The 25,166-nt window shown below is 34.7% G+C and overlaps 2 protein-coding genes across 3 annotated transcripts; both read right to left on the bottom strand.

Annotated features, from left to right (window-relative positions):
- On the bottom strand, positions 1–23,181 carry Got2 (glutamate oxaloacetate transaminase 2). 2 transcript variants are annotated; one of them, XM_089100504.1, is made up of 7 exons: positions 23,097–23,181; positions 17,725–17,811; positions 14,915–15,200; positions 12,629–12,850; positions 6,024–6,180; positions 3,205–3,469; positions 1–394 (listed from the first exon to the last, which is right to left on the bottom strand). In XM_089100504.1, exons 2-7 carry the CDS (start codon positions 17,805–17,807, stop codon positions 121–123), a joined length of 1,287 nt encoding a protein of 428 aa, XP_088956630.1. In that variant the 5' UTR covers positions 17,808–17,811; positions 23,097–23,181; the 3' UTR covers positions 1–120. The 2 variants fall into 2 exon arrangements, with proteins under 2 accessions (XP_088956630.1, XP_088956631.1); XM_089100505.1 differs by having other exon boundaries at positions 23,130–23,181.
- LOC148944628 (uncharacterized) lies at positions 19,812–20,342 on the bottom strand. Its single transcript, XM_089099974.1, has one exon. It carries the CDS (start codon positions 20,340–20,342, stop codon positions 19,812–19,814), a length of 531 nt encoding a protein of 176 aa, XP_088956100.1.
- Positions 23,182–25,166: the final 1,985 nt, after the last annotated feature.

Here is a 25,166-nt window from a genome sequence, read left to right as displayed (position 1 = left end):
TTAACAATCAAGTTTATGTTCAATTTCAAATTGTTAACAAAAAAGCGGTCAGGTCACAGTTCTACCTTTTGAACCTCGCCCTCTAAGCACGCAGGTAACTACAATTATCACAATCAAAAATCACTTAGTGACTTGATGAATGGCATGTGCCAGATATTCCACATTGTGGGAGGTGATTCCAGCCACAGAGATACGTCCATCCTTTGTCAGGTATATGCTATATTCCTTTGTCAGTCGTTCAACTTGTTGAGGGGTCATTCCTGTAAAGCAGAACATTCCGATTTGTTCGGTGATATGAGCCCAGTTCTTAGAAGAGCCTTCTTTGGCTAAACCGTCACGCAGCATTTGCCTCATTGTTATAATGCGATCTGCCATTCCTTTAACGTCAACTAGCCTAAAAAAAAAATCTTGTGAAAGGATTGACAAAAACTGAGGGAGGGCAATCACCAAACAAAAGGAGGAAACCAAAATTAAATGCAGAAAAGATTTTTTTTTATAAAAACTTGCGAAATGTTTAGTAACATGACTCAATTTCGACTTGTGGTTTCATTGCTTTATTTCTTTTAATCCTCGAAGTTCTAATTATTTTTGAAATTTTTACAATCTCTTTAACATTTTCAATTTTTTTTTTTTGCATAAATCGCTATATAACATTTGATTCTTTTTTTTTCTTCTTTTTTTATTCAGCTCGAAAGTGCAAAGTCAACCCATTTCGGCTTGTGACAGATATTTTCACAAAATGGATTAAAGACAATCTTGGAAAATAAAATTCAAGACAGTCTTATCTCTTATCTCAACAATGAATAATTTGTTACAGCAAAGATATTTGCAAGAATTTATGCCAAAAGCAACAATTTTAGCCCCAAGCAGGAACAATATACTATTAAAATATACAACTGTGATATAACTGAGCTGTTTCAAACTATCAAAAAGCTAAATAAACAGCATTTAAGTTTCAGGGATAATGCTGCAATGTGGCGGCACACTCAAGCCTTAACCTGCACGCAGCTAATATAAAATGCATTGCAATTATTAAGTAATTATTTCTACGTTTCATTTGCCTGAATCGATTCAATTGAGGCTTTATTAATTTATACACGGAATCAACAATATCGGGGAGGAGTTTACCAGGATTTCATGCGGGGGGGGGGGGGGGCATTAAAAGTGCCGCAAATTATTAGGCCTAAAGTCGCCAGATTTCTGTGAAACTTCCTTCATATCAACATGGAGAAGGAGGAGCCTACGACCAAACCTCCCTTCCTTTAGAGAAATATATTAGGAATAGTAAATCACCAAAAAAATGTGGTTCAATACCGCTTTCTAGGTCTATAATGAAAGAAAGGTTGAGGTGGTTAGGGCATGTTGTGCGGATGAAGGATGACAGATTGCCGAAGATTGTTCTTTTCGGCCAACCATCTAGGGCTAAACGGAAAGCAGGTCGTCCCCGACTGGGGTGGGAGGCCGTCATAAAGAAAGATTTAAAGGAAATGGGAACTTCGTGGGCGGGTGTAAAAAGGGAGGCTTTGAATAGATTGGGGTGGAGGAGGAGCGTGCGTAGCTGTGTTGGCCTCAGGCGGCTTGGTGCTGCGATGAGTTGTTAGTAGTAGTAGTAGTAGTAGTAAATCACCAAACAAAAGGAGGAAACCGAAATTAAATTTATACATAGCAGAAAAGAAATTCGCGTTTTAATTATTATTGTGTCCCTCAGATTGTTGGAAACCCTTCAAAGTTTTTGAAGGGGCACCTTACCCTCCGAGTCGAACTGGACACTGTCGTTTATCATTTGTTTTCCTTCAATTATAAGATATGCTATTAATTTAGGAGTAGCTAACCTCCAAAAAGGTAAAAGCAATGTGTGATGCTAAGAATAAGTCAAAGAACGAGTTGATAGGTTTTGGTACTGTACATTCCCCCTACACCCACTCAAATCAATGCACCCACTCACTCAACTCGGTGTCGACTGGCCAATGTAGTTCTTTTAACAAATAACTTTGGTAGACTATTTCTTTTACTGTTCAGTTCTTTTTTATGCTTCGTCCGTTTTGTTTTCACAAATACAAGAAAGAGACATGAAGGGTATTTTTAGCAATGCTGCCATCTATTCCATTCATGACAGGTCTCTGAAACACCCATAAAATTTCTTACTGGCTAATCTTTATGATTAGATGGTAAGAATGTTAAAATAAAAAATAAATAGGCTGCAGATACTGTTTTATCCCTTCCAATTCAAATTTACAATCATTTTCATTTCTCTTCTTTTCAGTTCTTTCTTGTAAAAACAGTCGTCATTAATATTTAGTCAAGTGACCAACATTTTCTTATAGATTGACACAAAAACCCTTAAACAAATTTATTTTTTCACAATTATTTTTTCAAAATTTTCCTTCTTTTAACAAATGGGACCCATCAAAGGTATTTACCACTTCGTTTTTGATTTAAGATATTATATTTGTTTAGATTATTTTTTTAGCGTTTTTTTTTTATTCCTTTGTGCTCGCTCAATTGCCAAAATCAGCCTATCATCCCTAAAATGGGACCTAACCGTCTTAACCGATGGTTCTCTGTAGACCTAGACAGTACATAATGCCTACTATTCAAACATGCAACTTCTATTTTCTTACAGGAGCCGTATAAAAAAGTAGGCTAATTAATTTGGACTAGTTAATTCTCAAATTTAACCTTTTGAATTCCACTAGAAGAGCGATACAAAATATGGATCTAAAAACATGAAAATATATACGACAAATAAAGCTAAAATTTAATTTTTGAGCGAAAATACTTCTGGAAAATCTTTAATTTAATACATCATCGTGAATTAGAGCCATACAATCTAATTAGGGTGTTACCTGACCTCTATTTAAACATCTTTTCTAAGTTTATAAAACACTTCACAGGTACAGACAATCCAAGCTATCAAGAGGGGGGAGGAGCAGTCACACAATTCGTATGGGGATGAAACCAACGGCTAAACAGATTGTTTTTATGGACGTTTTCTGTAGGAATAAAACGCATTACATTTTTTAAAGAAACAAAACTTGCTATTATTAGAGCTAAACAATATACAATAGCTCCTTGTTATTGCTCAATCGTAGTTCATGTTATTTTATTAGGACTTTAATTCCCTTCTTCTAAAAAGCAAGGGTTCCATGACTGTTCCACGATTGTAATGCCATCTACAGCAGTTGTGACACTAAAAAGACTTACCATTGTTTTCTGATCTCAGCGTCACCCAAAACTTCTGTAACAATTCTAGCTCCAGTAATTGGAGGATTCGAATACATTGGACGAATTATGATTTTCAGCTGTGACATTACTGCAGCAGCCTCCTCCTTAGAGTTACAAATGAGAGAGAAGGCGCCTGCTCGCTCTCCATACAATCCCATATTTTTGGCAAAAGATTGCGCAAGAGCTATCTTATGACCATCCTTAAGGAACATTCGAACAGCTGTTGCGTCGCGATCAGGATCGCCTAAAACAAAAATCTATAATAAACGGTTTGTTAAATAAGGCAACACTACAATGGCATTTAAACTATTTTTTTTCCATGGGGGGGGGGGAGGGCAAGTTAAATGTTTTAACAGGCTCTTGTTATGTTTGATTAGTGAAAAATCGACAAAAACTTTCAGAAAACAGTTAAAATAAATTCATGGTGGTTACAAGGCCAGGACATTACAAATGCTCTTGGTGGTTATCCCTTTCCAGAACTAACGGTAGGTTTCAATACTAATTTATGAAGAGTGATTAAAATAAAAATCCGATCAGAATCAAATTTTTTCTGATCGGATTCAATTTCGGTACCTCAGACTTCTAATGCAAATTCAATCGTTCAATGTAAACACTTTTCTTAAAACAAATAATTTCAGATGTTATAAATAACATTATAAGGGAAATATTAATTTTTCAACCACAAATTATGTCGAATTAAATCCTATCTGAGAATTAATATTTATATTAATTAGAATATTCTCGTGTACAGTGTAGAATATTCTATTTTTTTTGTATGCTCAGACCCACAAATTACAATTTAGACTACCCTTAGCTATTCTAGTGATACAGAATGATTTTCGGATCAACTTTCTACCTTTTTTCTAGTCGACTTTCTTTTAGGCACACGTCCCTGCTCAAGTACAGCTTTGTTGTTCCATCAAGAAACGAAGCTGCCATTTTCTCTTTTGGATTCTTCTTCTACAATGAGCATTGAAGCTTTTCTATGTCATTTCTCATAATTATTTTCCATGATAAATTTGTTTTTGTTCTATCTTGACACACTGGCGTCAGTTCATGATCAGTTGGAGCCAGGATTTTATCTATTGTGCAGATCGATGAGCTATTAAAATACCAAAGACATCAAAATGAAAATCATTTTTACCTCCTGGCTCCATCTTCGGTCTATTCATACTAGAAAATCGGAATTTTCCACGATTGTTCTTTTAGTTGTTACACACCTATTAAATTTTTTGGTTGTGTAAAATCTCCCCGTGCCACACTGAACTGTAAAAAGAAACGAGCGGGAAATTTACAAAAAAAAAACTTTACAAACATTTGGTTATATTCATTTTTGTTCCTTTTTTTTACGAGTCGGACAAAAATTTCGTGGAGGGTGGGGGGTAAAATACATACCCCCCCTCCCTGTATATGGCCCCGAGATTTATGCATAGCTCAGATTTATGGCAGTGTTTTTCTTTTGCTAAGGTAACAAGGAAAGTTAAACTTATAGAGCTCCATTGCTCATATATTTCTTTACCTCATTTTCACTGATTTCTCATACACACTCCTTATTTTCAAACTTAGCATCCACTAAGCTTAAAACTACCAAACTGCTTAAGGAGGTATTTTTCAATGAAAATTGAGTTCTCGGTTGTTCCTAATTTTTTAAGATGTATATGGCTTTGCAAGGGTCCACTTAACCAATTTAAAGAATCAAATTTTATTTTAATGTCCTTGGTACTTTAAGCTTATCTAATCTGTTGAAGAATAGGAATTCAGCTTATTTAGTAGAAAAATTGAAATAAGACACTACTATTTAGATAGTAATATGATTTCGCGTTAGTTCAAAATTCTCTCGACGTGCAAGAATCGCAGTGTGAAAAATATCAATTAGGTTTAAAATCATCTGGAATATGATTCAGACGATTCAGGCAATACAAAAGCATCTCCAACATAATCCAAATAAGAACAAGAAATTTGAAACTAATGTTACAGGAATGTTCTGATTTATCAAACTATACGATTTTATCTATTGCGCTGATCTATTCGCACTTATCTAACCCATTGGTTCAAGAATTAAGTTAATTGGTAAAAAAAAAAAAAGTTTAAATAAAACCATCGTTAAGACAATGAATGAGCTTGTGTAGATACAGCATTATGCTGATGTGCACCAACCCTAATGTGAAAATTATGAATTATTTTTTTTTTAATTACAGGAAAATTTTGATCTCTTGACGTTTACGATTTTAGTAAACATTAACATGCATCGAACAATGAAATTAATGTAATTTGATCAACAAATATCTGTTCAATTAAAAAGTATTATTCTACACGAGCAGAAGGGGATAAAGAACGTTAAATTTTCACTGGCAAATCTGTGATCTTCTACAGGTTCTCCACATAGTACCCTTTTCAGGATCAACAAAACTTCAGTTGCCGTACACTAATTTGGCTTTAAGGTGAAATTTTTCTTTTTTCAATATTATCAAAAAAGTTGCTTAATTGAAGCAGAATAACCTAAATAAAACTAAAGTACTTAAACATAATTGCACTCTAGCTTCGTCAGGACACAACCTAGGACTAGGAAATTAATACTAATCAATTACTATTAACTACTATTTATTAATTACTATTATATTTTATATTTTATTTTATTTTAGTAATATTAATTACTAATTAATTAATACTAGAATAAAATGCACATTAAGAAAATATTAAAATTAATACTAATGTAATTAAGAATAATAATAATAATAAGAATCTTATTATGAAAATAAGAAGTAGAATGAAAAAGAAGGAAATTAAGGAGAAGGTACCTGATGCAAAACCTTGATACGCCATATCAATGAAGGGGAATAATTCCTTTTCTTTAACGACTTTGGATATTTCAGCCCATTGTTCCGGTTTTGGATCAACGCCTGTTGGATTATGTGCACATGCATGGAGCATAATGATCGATTTCGATGGAATTTTCTGTAGAATAAAAGAATAAATCTTAGCTGTCGCTACATTGCATACAAGAAAAGTAATAACAACCGAGCAAAAACAGTATCTAGAATAAATGAAGAATAAGAATGAATAAATGTATGGTAGACGTAAATGGGAAAATTCTAGACCAGGGGCTTCTTGCTATCTTAAAAATTTGGTGAATTAGGTGAACGAAACTTTCGGGAATAAATCCAGGGCCTAAAATATACACTGGGAAAAATATTTTGAAGTGCCTCTCTCCCCTCCTTCTCCCTCCAAAGGGCACTGACCTATTATGACCTTTTAAAATCTTTGTGTTATACACATTAAGCCTTGAGAAATAAATCGTTTGCTGAAATAAGACACAGGGAAAGTGCTTTCAGCCTTGAATCTCGACTAATATGGTTTTAAAGATTTGTAGATTTGTTCTCAGATTTATGGAGAAACCCTTGATAAGGCTTATGATCCCAGTGATATACTAGGAATTACATTTTCAAAAATTAGAGCCAATTAAAAAGACGTTAAAACCTAAAATTTAGGTAAAACTTTTTTGTCGCCATTTAAATGGGTATAGACTTATCATGCATACTGTCTTCTTTACCCCAGAAATAAGTAAAAGGGCAAAGATAGTAGCTTGAAAACACCTTCCCAGGGTACATTTTAGGCCCTGGGCTCATTCTGAAAGTTTCATTCACCTAACTCAACTACTTTCAAAGATAGCGGGAACCCCTAATCTGGATTTTGACCAAAAGAATAAATTTCCTATAGAATAAAAGAATAAAATATCAACACTGTTACTAAAGCGTACGCAAAAAAGGAAGTAAACACTCAGGAAAAAGTGTCTTTTTTACAGCGGATAAATAGCAAAATTAACTATAGGAATTTACAGAGGTGGCTAGAGTCCAGAGTTATGGGTCTGTTTCCAGGGTTAGGGTATCTCTAATTTTGAAAAATGCATAAACCTTCAGAGAACTGAATCCCCTTTGCTTGTACTTTTCACTATTTTATATATTTGACCCAGGCAATACTGCATCCCATGTTGTTACGGGGAGTGGAGAAAACACGTTTAAAAAAATAGGTAGCAAAAACATAGGGGGGAGTCAAAATAAATTTAAATAACCGTATTGACAAAAACATGAAGTACGAGGCATTTCAATTGGATTAAAAGGCTGAACATAACAGTGGCGGATCCTGGATTTTGGGAAGAAAGGGATGGGGTGAATAGAATCCTAATGAATTTGTTTGTCTTTTTTCTTGACAGATTCGAATAAATTCAATTGAGTACTACGGCGAACCCAACGGGGAAAAGGGATGGTTGCCTCCTGGATTCAACACTGAGATTCAAAAAACGTTTGTCAAGCTTAAGAAGGCAGTACTCACCAATACGGCGTATTTGGCACCATGGTTTGACACACGAGCTTTCCTAAATCAACACAGATTTTTTGGCATTTTATGCTGACGATTGTAAGTTAGAGGGTTTGGTTCAAAAGAATCGACTTTTTGGGGCCTAAATGGAAAGACGTTTCCTATAGTACTACTACTATGTACATACTAAAAATTATTTGTGGCCCTAAACAAAACAGGGTACGCTTACCAAGATTAAAATTGAAAATTCTCATATACGAAGAGAAAGACCCCCCCCCCCTTCCTCGATTTTTTTATACATCTGCGCACGTAAAGCAGTATAATAGAGACTTACTTCAAAAATTCGGACTTTACTCAAAAATGAATATATTCTCCTACCACTGAGGTAGACTGCTTACACACTGAGGTAGCCTGGCTTGGAAGTTAGTTTTACTTCTTTGGTGTACCTGTATGTAAAAACGAGCAGCTTTCCTATGTATGAGTTTTCTCTGGAGTTACAAACACTTACCAGTTATATAGGTAGATATATCTATTATAGTTTTTATAGCCTTGCCTGCATTTTGCGCTGGTAGATTGGGCACATGGGTGGGAATAGGGGAGGAATTCCATTTTGTCTCCTTGAACATGTTTAAGTTCGTTTAACGCTGTCCGTATAAACAACTGGAAACTGAAAACACAGTTTGCACAAATCAGTGAAAACTAGCGATTCTTTTCTTCTATTTTTCCTTAAGCAGCAGAATTCTTCATTTGAAAAAAAAATCAATATGACTTCTGAAGTGAAATGCTATAGTACGCTTCTAAGTAATAAGATATAAAATTCGACGTCTTAATAAAAAACAAAACAAAAAAAAACTATTTTTCAATTTTTTTAAGATAAGATAAGATAAGTTTTATTCTTCATTAAATACACATACAAAATTACATGTTATTAATCCCTCAAAGGCTCATTGGCCTGTAAAAAGAGTGAAGAAATATTAATTACATACTCATAGATAAAAAACTAAAGAAAATTTAAAATGATCACTTACTCACATGTGAAGGAGAAGAAAATAAAATATAGATAAAATGGAAACTATTGAAAAAATTAGAATAAATAAACTAAATTAATTAATTATATTAAATAGACTCAAAAAAAAAAAAAAAAAAAAAAAAAAAAAAAAAAAAAATATAAATTATTATTACTATAAGCGAATTTCTATTGTCGAAACAGAATTATGTGTATTGTCAGGTGGAACCCACATCATAATAGCTGTTACGATATTATTCATAACTCTTATCAAAGATATTAAAATATAATAACTTAAGCCATATACAGCCCTTTTAAGCTTGTATTTAAAACTATATAAATTCCAATTCAATCAGCTCTGCTTATTTCTTGGCTAGGTAGCAAAATTGACGTTTATGGATTATTTCAGTCATAAGGCTTATAATTATTGGACTATAATAAAATGGTACAAAAGCAATAAAATTTAACCCGTCTTCTTGACGGGTTAAATTGCAAGTAGCCAAATATATCATTTGGCTACTTGCAATGACTTTGCCATGAGAATTCAAAACGTACATTATAAGCCTTTTAAGAAATCAAAAACTGAACTTATTACCCCAAAAAAAGCTTTTATTTTTTCTTATAGTATTGCCGAACTCAAAGCTGGTATCTAGCAAAGGTGATATCAAATATATGTTTGAATAGCAAAATATTTGCTAATATTTATTCTAAACCAAACAAGAAAAGAAAGATTAATCAAACAGCACAAATTGATGGTGATTCCACATATCTTCCTTCATTCCAGTCTTCACTATACCTAGTTAACTTTTATGTCAAGTCAGTACGAAAGGACGAGACTAGATGGCAGAATATGGTTTTCTTTTCTTTTTTAAGCTTCGCTTCTACTTTTATGTGGTTGTAACTTTTAGAATACACTGACACGAATAAAATTCAGACAAGAAAAAATATTTTGCAAAAAAGTGAAAAACCAACATAATTCGGATAAGGAGTATAACTAACATTAGATATATTGTTGATTCATATATTCAAGCTAAAAGCAAATGCACATTTGAAGAACAGACGGCACTTAATTATTCTGGCAATTCATATATATTCAAGCTAAAACCTACGTAACACTAGAAATATTGTGCAGATCGTAGAAAAACGTAACGAAATACAAACAAGGAGAATAGCTAGCTCTGAAGATTATGTCAAATACTAGGTTTAAGCTAAATCTTACTCCTTAATAAGAAAACTGATCAGAATACAGAAACAAAAGAAGAAACTGCACATAAGGAAAATAGCTAGCACTGAATATTCTATCAATACATAAATTCAAGCTAAAAGCTACAGCAAAGTGGTAAAATTGTGCAGTAGCAAGAAAGATAAAAAAAAGTTATGGCAAGAACCATACTACTACTACAACTACTAACAACTCACCGCAGCACCAAGATGCCTGAGGCCAACAAAGCTACGCACGCTCCTCCTCCATCCCAATCTAACCAAAGCCTCTTTACACCCTCCCAGAAAATTCACATTTCCTTTAAATTTTTCTTTATGACATCATCCCATCCCAGACGAGGACGACCTGCTCCCTGCTTTAAGAAGCATAGCTAGTACAGAATGTACTGGAAATTCGTAAATTCCACGTAAACGCTATTGTGAAATAGAAACAAGTATTATCAGTTTTATTGATACATTTTAATTATACAATTTTATTGATAAGATACAGCAATTAGGAATTTTCAAACTGAAACCAGATTAGTTCTTTCTTTAACATAATTTAAGCAACCAAACCTTATCATTTGACTTTCCAGGTCACATTTACATCCATGTAAACGAATGAATTCATTGTATTTGTAAAACTTCTTTTCCTTGATCAAAAGATTCAAAACGTTTCCTGTGTATTAAATTTACTTCGATTTTTAATTCGGTCGGGCAAATAAAAAAATTTACTGCAATATCCAATTTACAATTTTTATTCAGTGGCGTCGATTCGCGAAAATTTAGGGGAGGGGGGGGGATTTTTGGTTTTCCGAAAACTACTAAAAAGGCATTTTTTAATGAAATAAAAATAGCGACGAAGACCACACTGTGGTTTTGTTGTTTGTTCCATAACAAACAACAAAAGCACGAAGAACAGCAGGGATATCTTTTTGTAAGACAGTGAAGATAATTTGAATGAATATTTCGGCCCTGTGTCCAAGGGCCGTCACAAAAAAAAATATACATTTCAAAATTTAAGGGATGAGTGCATGAAAATCTAAGGGAGATCAAAAACCCCACCCCTCCATTGACACTCTTATCAGTAGTCATGCAAATTTTTTTTACATACAACGGTTCTAATCCATATCTCAATACCTAATCAAAGCTAGATATCTTAATTCAGAGTACAAAAAAAAATTATTTCCGTTTGTGCAATTGTTTAAAATAGGTTCCTCATGTATTATTTAGAAAGAATGTATTATTGGGAAATAACAATCGTTCCATTGGAAAATTTAAATGCACTACTGGGAAAGAATAATTGTTGATTTGAAAATAATTCAACAGTTTTGTTAATTCAGATATCATTCATGTAAATTTAAAATTACTCGGTCATGGCTAGTAATGTTTAACCATTTATCTTGATGTTTTATGAAACGGAGTTTGTAAATCAGAAATAACAATTATGACAATTTATACGAACTATCAAGTCATATGATACTAATTACAAACTAAAACGTTAGTCTTAAATAACTATCGGGGACTGATGCAGGAATTCGTTCCAGGGGAGGGACGAATTCAGGAAAAGGAAAGAAGCAAACGAATTATCTGAATTCCTATTATAGGAGCAGATGTATAGGATTTTGTGAAGGAGATAATAAAAAATTAACCTAGCAGCGCATAACTTAAGGTTTTATTTTCATGCATGTGATTAGATGCGTAAAATCACAGAAATGTAAGAGAAGTGGAGGAGGAAAGTTTTTTTTTTTTAATCTAGTGAAGAGCAGTTGCACTGTTTTTCAATAAAAACATATTTCCCTATAAAAATTCCAAAAAAGACATTTAAAAAAATGTAGTAGAGAGAGACAAAAACAAAGGGCCCCAGGGATGTACACAGGATTTTTGTTCGGGGGGGGGAGGGGGTTTACAAAAAAACGCATAAAAATGTGTTTTTTTTTCATTTTGGTTACATTTTATCAGTCGCATATCGGGAGAGGGGTGATCAAACCCCCTAACCCCCCTGGATACGGCCTTGTAGGGCCTCCCTCCAATTGACACCCCTGCATATGACTGTAAGCCCTGGAGTTTGGTCAGACAAAAAAGAATCTGCAACTAGGCTAATTCTACCCTATTTTCACTCGATCTCGAACTGCATGATTGGTACTGTTATCAGAGACAAAGTTTACTAAAGAATGAGTTCATGAGTGTAAGGGGGGGGGGGGGGCAACCACAATTTTTGCTGTTGTTTAGCAAATTTAACCCATTGATACATTTAACTCCGAATGAAATTTTACGATTTTGTCATTTTACTCTCAGCACAGGGGCGGATCTAGAGCAAACCCCAGTGAGAAAAAGATGTCAATAATTGACCAAATTTATTCTAAAAAAAGATAAAAAAAATAGGATAAGAGGGCGCCAGAAAAAATCAGGAGGGGGACGGGATCCCCCTGGATCCGTCAGTGTCTCAGCAACCCTCACAATCACCATGACGGAAAACCTGCAACCACAGGCGTTAACACACTCTACACACCCCCCCCGCCCCCCCATCCTTGAGTACCAAAGTAAATTATATGTCAGTCTGCGCATCACTGATGCGTTTCTTATTTTTCGGGCTCTAGTGTTAGTAAAGAGCGACAGCTTCAAAAAAGGGGCTTACTATTTAATAATTTCCAGCTAAGACAACACAACTTTTTCCTGTGTACGTACATTCAATTTGATGAAAGAACAAGCCTCTGACCATAAGCTCGTTTTGCAAATGAAACTAATTGTTTTCAAACATAATCAATTGAAAACTCTGCTGCCAAATGAAACGATTGCTTCATTGAACTTTCCTACTGATCAGCTGGCAAAAGAGAAACCACTTGATTAATATAAGAAAAATGGGGAGATTTAAATATTTACCGCAATATCTTGCAATGCACCATGGAAATCAAATCCACAGGTTTTTGGGTCGTAGTATCGGTACTGCTTTACACTTAAACCTGCATGCTTGGAAATAGGAACGTGATTTCCCCAGGTTGGTGTTGGGAGGTATATATCCTTGACACCAGGAAAAAATGCAGCAAGGAAATTTGTGCCAATTCGAAGAGAACCTGTTCCCGATATTCCTTGCACAGTAGCATTCTAAAAGAAAAAAATAAACGTTAATACAGTCCACTAGCCCAAGTAGCACAAATTAGACGTTAATAAACACGATGGTAGAAAAAACCGCCTTTTAGAGAGAAGTCAGAGGCAAGGAATATCCGAATTTGTAGGACATCGTGTATATTTCAAAAATTACCCCCCAAAAAATATCAGTGAACTAAAGTGTTCTTCATTAGTTGCCTGTGTGTTAGTACAGGAACATACACAGGAGAGACAGCCAACATGTCCTTCATTCCACATGCATAGTATCTAATAATTAAACTGGGTAGAATATAAGACTCGTATCGGCCAATCACAATGGGCCTGAGCCAAGAAATACGTTATATGAAACAAGCTCGTAATACAGTTTTTTTACCTTAGTTCTTTAGAGTACAGCATTTTCAGCCTTTGTCCCTCCCCCGCCCCAAAAAACGATATTTCAATGAAATGAAATAGGATTTCCTGTATTTTCTATATAATTCAGATGCTTTGGCATTTTGTTTCAAAGCCGTTTCCTCCCTCCCCAAAGTAAATTTCATTCGTACTCATCTGTCCTGAATGCACATAAGAAATTACATTAATGAATAATCCGTCGGCCATACACTAAAAATTGTTTTATTAGGTTTAACAGGACAATCTAAGTAATGATACAACCAGAAAACAATTATTATGAGAAATGATAAAATTACATCTCCAAATTCAAAACATCTCAAAAACTTAAATTGGAGGTTCTTGAATTTGCATCCTACAATTTTAAAAAACTGCCGAAAACAGTCATTCAGTGAATAAAAATGCATTAAAAACAAGATCTAGGTTGATTAGTCGTTCTTGACAATCTCTCCTCCACACACATACACAAAATTAACCTTCACAGGATATGTGTGTCTGTACTTTGATTTGGGGAACAAAATTGAGTGAAAGCGTGCCCATAATAACCAAAACACTAAGAAGAAGGGTGAGCACATAGACGTAAACTAATAATTACTCAGTAGAAGACAACCAGGGTATTGGGCAACCATGGCTTGACTGAAAATGAAATAGGCTGTAGTAATACATTTTTTGCCTTGGTTCTGCAGAGCATTGCACATCCTGATTTAGCCAATCAGTCTAAAATTCGTTTTGAAGAGATCAACTAAAATAGCACAAAACCTCTCATGGACACATCGCATGAGTCCAGTCTTTGCGCACGAGAAAGCTGAAAGTGATGATTGGTTCTATGAAACTAATAACATCCAGCTTGATCTTCCCTATCCAAGTCTTGCATTTTCTGGAATGTGTATGTCCACTCTTTGAAGAGCCTAAGTGTAGCTTTACTGGATGATCTGTAGTGCAGATTGGATATACTTAAACTATAAAGCAAGAACTTTTATGAAGCATGATTTTTTTTTTTTGTACAAGTACATCCCCTCCTTCGGACGAATTATTGCGACTAACACTGCCTTGTTTTAAGGCAGCAGTGTAAACACGCGGAAACTCGGAACGCTTGGGCTGCTTACAAGAGGAGATGTTGGTGTTGATGGGAGGGCGTATGTGTGCAATACCAATCGTTTTTAACGCACGTGGATCTTTTCTTTTATAAACATTATTTACTGTTCTTCAAAGAAGTCTGACAGACGACTTGAAAAAGACACTGGCACAAATTTCCCCAAACTTCTTTTCTTTCTCTTCTAATCACCTATAATCGATTGACTACGTTATAACTATTCTAACATCTTTTTATTAATCACTATCCCCTTTCTCAGTGACTGTTAAAAATGAAACACAATAAAATAAGTAAATCAAAAATTAGTACGTCATCATTTCATCATTTTCTCTTCTTCCTCTTTTACTTTATGTAAGACTAGATACCCCACACTCAATAATTGAAGGGTAGCATCTGAACGATGGTTTTCTGCATTTCCATAGAACCTGTTTGTTAATTTATGCAGAAGGGAACTTGGCGAAAATATCCACAGATTAAAAAAAAGTCGCATTTCAGCCACCAAGATTTTAGCAGCCAGTCGCCATAAGAAATATATTTTCATTAAGTATGCCCCAGAAAACCATCTAAACAAAAAAGCTTACCAGTCCATTTTCAACCCATTCATTTCCTTCTCCCAGTGCCAGGTTGATTGAATGCCTACAGAATTCCGGAGTACCAGAAATAGGAGAGTATTCCTTATCCATATTCCTGGCAATTATTCTTTCTTCCGCTGTTTTAACTGATGGAAGAACAAAAGGTTTGCCATTGTCATCACGGTAAGCTCCCACTCCTAAATTCATCTTCTTAGGATTTGTATCCCGCTTAAAAGCTTCTGATACGCCCAAAATGGGATCGGGAGGACCCATTTCCACATGGGACCACCATGAGCTGTAATAAATCAAAAATCAAATTCTGATTCACAAGCCACTGACTTGTTTAAAAAAAACTAGAGCATAAAGACATTATTTAAGCAAGCATTTTTAACAAATAAATCAGAAATTCTCCTTTCAAATTGTGAGGATATGTAAAAACCCATTATGAGGTTTTACTAACTATTTAGATAATGCTAGTTTTGGGAATCAGCTGAAATCAAACTCCTTCACAACAGATATTTAGGGTGGAGTCCAGACCTAGACCAAGCTAAAACTGAAGTTGAATTTATTGGAATCTGCTCAAGGTCAAGAGAATCAGAATATTTCAAAAAATTTTCGATTGACTTAATACCCAGACCTTATCCAGAAAGAGATAAGATATTTATTTTGAAAAATCACTATCACAAGCTCCAAAGGGCTGAATTCGAATTTCTGAGTCATGAATATCATAAATAAACACAAAAACTGGAAAACTGACAAAGAATACCAAAACAAAAACGAAAAATCAGAATGAATAATCATTCATCAGTCAATAATTTAACTGGAAAATATCAAAACCAATTCCCCCCCCCCCATGCATGTCCAAACAAGCTTACCCATACATGTTTAATAATATTGATAATATTGTTTTTTTTTTCAATTACTAGACTCCATAATGCATACTGTCTACGGAATATTGATATCCTTTTAATTCCTAGAAGAGACTATACTATCTGCTAAGAAGTAAAAAAAAAAAAAAAAAAAAAAAAAAAAAAAAAAAAAAAAGGAACCACCATACATATTGAACAAAAAGAGCAATACAGCCAAATAGAACAAAAGGGCAAAGGACTCTACACAGTAATGCAGGACCTGTAAATAACTATATTTAGACAGTAACAAGCAGAAACAGTCATATAATGATTCAAGCTTAAAACAGTCAGAAATTACTGTTAAAGAATAAATGCACCTTGAACAAGCAGGAATTTAAATAATGATCACATCAAATATAAAGGTGACAAATGCTGATATAGATGAATAAATAATTCCCAAAACGATTAGAAATTAAAATGAATAATCAAGTCAACGTTAAGATGAACAGAAATTACTATACTATTTGGCTAAACACTTCACACAATAAATTTGCAATAGAAAGTCATTTCTGCAGTAATATCTGTTTGTTTTAAGTTTGACTTGAACATTCATCTTCATTTCTACTCTTTTAGAATCCATTTATTTATCTAAATCAGTATCTGTTACTTTATGTTTGATGAAATCATTTATTTTAATTTCTGCCCGTTTTTTGGTCCCAGTTTAGTCAGGGAGCAACACAACAGAAATGTTGATATTTAAGGCTTTGGGTAATCAGCAAGCAAATGGAGGTTTGAAATACAATATCATGTCATCAATCATATGAAAAGCAACGTTACATAGTCAACAAGTGGGTGTGATATCCCTGTTTCTTGGAATTCCCTGGAAATTGGTCTCAACTGACAAAAATCCCTTAAAATCAATAAAAGAAAATTCCAAACTGCTCCAAAATTGCTCAATTAATGCTCTGATCAAAGAAAAACTGAATAATGCTCAATATTCTTTATCTACTTTTTTTGCTGTTCAGTTGTAATTCCTAAAAATTGACAAAAGTATGACATAATTTATTGCGTTTTTGGAATAATCCTGATGCATCTTGAAAATTTGCCCACATAAGGTGTATATTTTAATTAATAAATTATGTGGATAGTCTATTGTTCTATGAAATTAGTGATCTAGAAATTCTCTAACTCCTTTTGTTTTTGAACAATTAGCAGAGAAGTAGAATGACCAAATTTTTGGCAAATATAAGTAGAGATAAGTCCAACACAAATGTGCATGTCCTGGTAGATCTCTGTGAACTTCCAATGAATCTAGGAGCAATCTTTTTTGATGCAGTAATGGTGACTTGCTCAATATTCATACTCTCAAGACATTTGATAGTGAGATTATTTACAGTCTTCTCAATGTGTGAGCTATTGGAAATGCAGTGATTGAAGAGAAAAGCAGCATTTAGCAAAGTAATGCCGGGGGGGGGGGGAGGTCCGCCCCCCCCCCCACAAGCATGTCTAAACAAGCCTACCATACTCATACATACTTAATAACATTTACAACCTTAATTTTGAGTTACTGACCAAGAATTTACACCTTCATCTAAGACAATCATTGAAATAAACAACTAAATTAACATCAAACACTTAAACATATTATTAAACTACCAATAAATAGATGTTGCCATCTCTATGCACAGGAGGAGGGAAGTGTTTACAGCTTACACCCCCTGAGATTGGTCAAGATCCCCCCCCCCTCTCTATCTTCAGGAAAATGCGCATTATTCCATTCAATCCTTTCTCCCTAGAAAAAATGCTTTGAGAGAAAAATGCCAAAAAAGCCTCTAGTCAGCTTGCATACAAAAACTAGGACCTTTTTACACCTCTGATGGAGGAAGGGGGGGGGGCATAAAAATTAAGAGAAAATGATGAATATTATAAAAAAAAAAAAAACTTTCAGAAACCATAAAGAAATAGCCTTACCTTGCCCTTGAAGCTATAAGTGATGAAGCCCCAGACTGGTTTAATGAAAATAATACAGCTGTCCTGAGTGGATTAACAGCCATTCTTCTGAAAATAGAGGTTAGAGTTAGGCTACTAGAAAAGGGCAAAGAAACCACAAAAAAAAAATAATTTAAACTGAACTTGGACTTGTGCAAGTTGTATAGAAACAACTATGTGCAACTAATATTTGCACTTTGGCTAGTGAAGCCTGCTAGGTAAAACATCATGAAAATAGAATCTATTGAAACTCTTGTTGCATTTTCAAAAATTGTTTAGTATGATTGTGATCAGAAAATGCCAGATTAGTAAAATAGTGCACACATTTGTTTTTCTTTTTTTTTTGCTAAAAACTAGTAAAGTTTTTGTGTGATATTTGTTTCTTGTCTTGGAAGTATTTGAGCTAGGTAAATAAAACTTCCTGGCAATGAACAACAGTACAAAATGAAGCCTAGGAAGTTATTTTAATTCTCCTTCTCAGTAGTGGTGTCAATTGAGCGGGGGGGGTGCATGGGGACCTTAATTCCCCTATAGTTCTTGCTCTGCTAGAATTCCAAAATATCTTTTTTATGCTATTATCATTGAAAATTACCCCTTTTTGCTTCCCCCCAGACACTGAAAAATATGTTTCTCCTCTCTAAATTTTTTGAATTAATGACACCCCATCCCAGCCCCTCAGAACATTGACTTTTCAAAGGTGTTGGAAAATGTTTCTGTAAATTAATAATATTTTCAAAGTAGACCAACAGCCTAAATTAGGATCTGAGAAGGTCACCAGCCTCCAAACTCTATTTCTGGTTGACTGGCAAATAAAAGGTATTATCAACCACAGAACTCTACTCTTGGCAAATTTCAAAATTTATATTTGTAAGGTTTAATAAAGAAAATAAGGCATCTAATGACAATAGCATACTTTTATTCCATTAGCACGTCTTCTTTAGACATGGTCAACAACAGCAAACTTACCCATAGCAGTTTTCTCAGGTCAATAATACTGCAAATATATTTTAACAAAGAAGACATGGTGATAAGCAACAAAAAAATATATTATCTAGGACTATATCTGGGATGTGTTGTGACAAATTTAACTATTATGCTGCAAAACAGGCAAACATAGACTAAAATAAGGAATCAAATTGTACTACTCTTTTTGTTTTAAAATGTTCTGTCCAGATAAGCTGCTCTTGTCAAGAAGTACCTGAAAGCAAAGCTACCATGGAAAGCAGTTGAATTAGCCTTTTATAGAATTTTCCAAGGTATCAGTTTAGAAGGCCCACTCCACATAAGGAAATATGAAAAAAAAGTAAAATTCTAGTTTAGCTACTTTTTGCTATCTTGGAAATGGATTAGGTTAGGAAAATGAAACTTTCAGTAATGAATCCAGGGCTAAAAACATACTCTGGAAAGACATTATCAAGCTTCCATGTTAACCCTCTTTGGATTTAAGTCTTAGAAATGTGCATACTTGACAGGTCTATATCAATTGAAATTTTGACAAAACAACATTTTACCTTAATTTTCAGTGTAGTTTCTTTTTCTCTGGTTTGAGTTCTGAAAATGCAATTCCTGTTATCTGAGTACAATTTTAAGTTTTTTCTAAAGTTAGGAAATCTATTTTCAGATCTTTGAAACCTTGGATTGAGCAAAGTTGTGAAGCTGAAAACAATTTTCTTGTACTTCATATACCTTAAATTGCATTTGCTAGCAAAATGGACGAATCCAGTGTATGCCAGTTAGTGATGATGGGGCTGCAGAACATTTGCTGCATTCCATTGAGTGAGCAATGGTTTTGTCACCCACTCCTTGTTGAGATTTGATTTGAAGCTATCAATTGCAGTAGATCCCATTGTCTTCTTGCTTAGGCCATTCCACAGACCTACAATTCAATTGTAGAAGAAATTTTTCTTGTCCTGGCACACTTGCAGAACATCTTTGTGAATGACCTCTTGTACTGGATGATCAGGCAGGTTCAAACATACTTTGTCATCAGACTTGAGCAACTTATACATCATTATTATATCACCCCTGTGTCAACAGTATGTCAGAGTTGGTAGCTTCAGGCTCTGCAGTCAACATCCATACTCTTTATCTTTGAGACGCTTTACACATTTTGTCGCCCATCTTTGAACAGATTCGAGAGCCATCTGGTCTGTTTTATTAATTGGCGTGGCAACAAACATTCCATACTCCAATCTAGGTCCCACCTGACTTTTGTAGAGTTTAGTCACTATTGCTGGAGATCTACTAGTGATTGTTAGCTTAATGACACCAAGAGTCTGGTTAGCCCCTGCTACTGCAGCATGGGTGTGGAAATTGAATTTGAAGTCTTCATCCACAACAACCCCCAAATCCGTTTTTGAGGTACTCTTGGAAATCAGTAGTCTCTCACCAGAATTAAATAACATTGAATATTGCCAATGCAGGTTATTTCTTCCAAAATGGAGAACCTTACACTTTTCAACATTAAACTTGAGTCTCCATATATTGGCACATTTGCAAAAGCAATCTAGATCAGACATTATTGAGGTTACACCATGCTGTGTATCAATGGGACCAATAAGTTTCAGGTCATCAGCATGTAGGCTTAGTTTATTAGTCATGTTTTTTGGAGCATTGTTAATGTAGATATTGAAAATTGTAGGTCCCAAAACAGTTCCTTGAGGCACCCCACATCTGCCCTACTGCTTTCTTCCTTTCAAGAAAGACATAATCCAGTCCAACATACCCTCTTCAATATCTATTGCCTTTGGTTTCAACTGGAATCTTTGATGAAAGACTTTCTAAAAAGCTTTAGCAAAGTCTAGCAGAACCATATCAACTGGGAGACTTTGGTCAAGGAGCTCAGTTATGTAATTATATAAGTCTATCAGATTTGTTTCAACTGATCTACCTGGTTGGAATCCATGTTGGTGTTTGAATAGCAGCATTTATGCTGCTTTCTAAGATTTTCCCAACAGCAGAGGTAATACTGATTGGCTGCTTATTAGGAACTTTGATCCTGTCAGCTCCTTTATGAATTGGTGAGATATGGGCAACTTCCCAGTCCAATGGTATGACTTTGGTGTTAATAGACCTTTGGAAGAGCCTTGAGAGTGGTAGTACTAATTGGGTGGGAGCTTCTTTTAAGAGATGTGGATGAATGCCATTTGGCCCAACTGACTTATTTGGATTAAGAGCTTTAAGCCAAGACTCAAGCTCAGACTTATCAAATATTATTAGAGACACTTAAGTATTAGTTATGCATTGTTGTTGGGAGGGGGAGTGTCTGCTGGTGCAAATACTGACATAAACTGAGGATTCAAGGCATCAGCAATTTTTTGGGGGTCATTTACAAACCAGCTCAGCAGCCTTGTGTCTACCAGGCTTATGTGCAGAGGCATATTTCCAGAACTTCTTGGGACAGAAGCAGAAGATCCATTTTGAAGATTTTCACTTTCATAATACAAAGATTTTAGAGGTCATCAGAGGTCACTGCTCTCTAAAGGGGGAAGGAGTGGAGGCAGGTATTTCAAAACACCTGCCCTGGACATACTTTGGTAAATTTTTCAGTTCATATTATCGACTTACAAATAAAATAAATATACCACTCAATGCCTTTTTTTATGCTCTTTCTAAACATAATAATCATTTTTGTTGGAAATGAATTCCACCCCCACCCCTGTATATACCAATTCAGGGTATATATTTGCACATTAGGGGGTGGGGATAAATTTTATTTCTGATGTAAATAAGAGGTAAGTTTAAACTTTCCACCCCCCCCCCCCTAATGTTCAAACACAGGCTAGCCCTATATATATATATATATATATATATATATATATATATATATATATATATATATATATATATATATATATATATATATATATATATATATATATATATATATATATATACATACATCTTAGGGGGGAGTAGAGATGGTTAAAGTGGTTTATATATGGATGATCTGTTGACTAATTTTGTTGGTAAATTTTTACCAAATCATATTAGGCCTATTGACTTAGGCCTACAAATATAGTGAATATACCACTTGATGCCTTTTTTTAGGCTCTTTGCAAATATAATAATCCTTTTTTCAGAAATGAATATTACCCCCACCCTATATACAAATTCAGGGTATAAATTTCCACATTGGGGGTGGGGGTAAAGTTTAAACTTACCTCTCATTTACATCAGAAATAAAATTTGCCCCCACCACCCCTAATGTACAAATATATAGGCTACCCTGAATTGGTATACATAGGGGGTGGGGGTAAAATTCATTTCCAACAAAAATGGTTATTACATTTGGAAAGAATATAAAAAAAGGCATCAAGTGGTATAGGCCTAGGCCTATTCACTTTATTTGTAAGTCAATAACATGATTTGGTAAATATTTACCATTTTTTTAAGCATAACCTACCTATTAGAAAATTAGGTAAAGTTCTACCAAATCATATTATTGACTTACTCATAAAGTGAATATACCAGTTGATGCCTTTTTTTATGCTGATTACAAATATAGTAATCATTTCTGTCAGAAATGAATTTCAGCCCCCCCCCCTCTATATATGCCAATTCAGGGTATATATTTCTACAACCTAACCTAACCCTGAATTGGCATAGCCTATATAGGGTAAGACACCCAGTAGTCGGCCACCTGCCTATTCTTGGACAGAATATAACTAACAGGGAACCTACCTCTAGGCTAATGTGCTTAAAATAAACTACTGGTTGTTTTTGGCTATTAAAAAAGTAAGTAAGACACCCAGTAGTCAGCCACCTGCCTATTCTTGGACAGAATGTAACTAACAGGGACATGTTACTTTTTTAATAACCAAAAACAACCAGTAGTTTATTTTAAGCACATTAGCCTAGAGGTAGGTTCCCTGTTAGTTACATTCTGTCTGAGAATAGGCAGGTGGCCGACTACTGGGTGTCTTACCCTAGGGGGGGGGCTGAAATTCATTTCTGATAGAAATGATTAGGCTAGGGCCTATTATATTTGTAATCAGCATATAAAAGGCATCGAATGGTGTATTCACTTTATTCCCAAACTCAATAATATGATTTGGTAGAACTTTACCGAAAATTAGCCTAAAACCCATTTTTTATCATGTTTTTTTTATGTGAAAGGAGTCAGCTAGACAGAAATCTTTTTAAAACTCATATACAGAATTTTATAGTGTCTCTTTCTGAGTGGGCAAACCACTAAACTAGCGCCTAGAAAACCACTAGGCCTATTAGCCTAATCTTGAAAGCAGAGTAGGCTACCTTAGGTAAATCATGCTAGGTACAATGTTACGCGGGTAAAAAAAACTGCTAGCGGGTTGGCTATTCAACAAACAAAATTTAAACAAAAAGTTACGAACTAGAAACTGATCCGATCTTAAGTTTTCGCTGACCTTTCACAGACTGGCTATGTGACTAATATCGTAAAACAAAAATAAAACCTGGAAGAATGAATTCGTACAATTATATGTATTATGACATAAATAGAATGTGAAGATATGTTTAGTTTTTAATTTTTAAATAACAACTACTACTAAAAACTTTTTAATTTAGCTTATTAGTGGACTTAAAGCTCTAAAGAAAGAAATTCATCTGTTATTTACATATATAATTTTTTCCGAAACCTTGGCCACGCAGACATTGCGTGACCATAGTTGTAGCAATAGCTAGTTAAGACTGAGAGGTAAATCGTAGCCTACCCACACTGACCCAAAGTTTCAAAACGCGTTTTTAAAACACAAAAAGAAAACTTTCCAGTAAAAAAACAACTTTCATTCAAAGGCAGGGGTCTAGCTACAGTATTTTTATGTCAGGAATGGGGGGCAAGAGGGGTCCAAATCTGGAGAGTCAAGATGTATGGGCTATATGATAACTTTTTCTCAGGATTACTGGCGGGGGGCCACTTCCCTCCCCCCCAATAAAAAAACGACGCCAAAGGTGGCTCAGATATGAAAAGTATTCCATAGATCTACTCATTTAGATTCAAAACTTTTATTTATGAACTTTTTGGTCCAACTTTGTACTTAGAAGTTCATAGCGAGAACATACTTGTTGGGATTTTTTCAGTTCATAGCGAGAACATACTTTATTGTTGGGAAGTAGATATTCAGGGACGAGAAGGTAAAAAGCGACTAAACAGGTTTCTGAGACAACATCCATTTTTTGGACCCATCAGAGACATTGAATACAGAGGGTACTCAATATACGGTAACTTGATTATCATAGCTATCGGATTCAAATATAAGGAGTGATATTCATTGTAGTTCATATTAGTAAGAGAATCTAATTCAGAGAGAGAACAGTTTATTATTATTATTTGAGACGATATTAACAAAGAAAATGAGTGCTATGTTTACACTATTGGAGGTTGATGGTGGAGCAGTAGCAGCAATGATACAATTGTGAGAGTACCAAAGGTGGCCGTGAAAATTACACGAGGATGTTGTAGACTAAGCCTTGAATGGGACGATATGTATACAAGATACGTGATATCACTGAGCAAATTTAAATCGGAGGAGCAATTATACTTTGCAGCAAAACTGTATTACTGTTGTAATTATATTCAATAAAATTGTTTCTAAATCGAAGATATTTTGTTTCTATAGTAGGTTAACGTATATTTTTAAAGTAGAAAAAGAATCCTGGTTAGTCTGAAGTAGGTTGTGTGAGTGTTAGGACTCTAAAAAATGGATAGATTTGAGAAACAGAAAATCATGGCGAATCTTGTGTTTATGGACAAATGTTTGATTCTAGATGATGATTTTCTGGAGTTTACTGTTCAAAGGAGGATATTTTCTCAGGGAATGCTTGTCGATATAATGAAAACTGATTCTCCGTCATTAGACTGTTGCAAGAAGCTTTTACGTCGTGGTCCAAAGGTATTTACACAATTTATTGACAAATTAGTCACGACAAAACAAAATGATATTGTGGATTTGCTGTTAAACACTCACCAGCTTAGAAATTTAAGACTATGATGTTTTCACGAGAAAGATGTTGTTTAGAGAGAACTTACTCCTCTCTCTCTCTCCTCTCTATCCCACTCAATTTGTTGATCGTAGCTCAGTTTCATTTTGGCGGTGAGTGTTATAAGATGAAAAAATGTCCTATAAGAGTCCACTGTACATGTATAAATTGGGCAGCTGGTCATCATGCGAGGCCTGTACAATGATCGAGGAGTATTAAGAAACGTGTAGATTATGCAACCCGTGTAAATTGCATAGAGGATATGCCCAACAAATTCAAGGTTGTAATTCCTGTCTTGAATAGGTGTGTGACTCTCATCCTAGAGGGCACCTTTGCTCTTACTGCCATTATGATATAATCAGTGGGATAATTCATATCCTGGTATGATTGGAAAAAATCCTAAACGTGATTTTAGTTTATTGCTACGAGACTGGAATCGTCGTGACTTTAGATTGTTTTGGGAG

The sequence above is a fragment of the Artemia sp. Qi Xiang Cuo genome, chromosome 14 (genome assembly GCF_049724085.1).
Source record: "Artemia sp. Qi Xiang Cuo chromosome 14, ASM4972408v1, whole genome shotgun sequence".
Taxonomy (NCBI): Eukaryota; Metazoa; Arthropoda; class Branchiopoda; order Anostraca; family Artemiidae; genus Artemia; species Artemia sp. Qi Xiang Cuo.
The sequence above is the reverse complement of the archived record's forward strand: the minus strand, read 5'-3'. Positions and strand labels throughout refer to the sequence as shown.

Bases quoted from the DNA above. Each gene is read 5' to 3' on its own strand.
- Got2 (XM_089100504.1), bottom strand. From the start codon at position 17,807: ATGGCTGTTAATCCACTCAGGACAGCTGTATTATTTTCATTAAACCAG. The intron at 15,201-17,724 runs GTAAGGCTATTT...GATTTATTACAG, and splicing joins CTTATAGCTTCAAGGGCAAG to CTCATGGTGGTCCCATGTGG. The intron at 3,470-6,023 runs GTACCTTCTCCT...TTTTTGTTTTAG, and splicing joins GTATCAAGGTTTTGCATCAG to GCGATCCTGATCGCGACGCA.
- LOC148944628 (XM_089099974.1), bottom strand. From the start codon at position 20,342: ATGACTAATAAACTAAGCCTACATGCTGATGACCTGAAACTTATTGGT.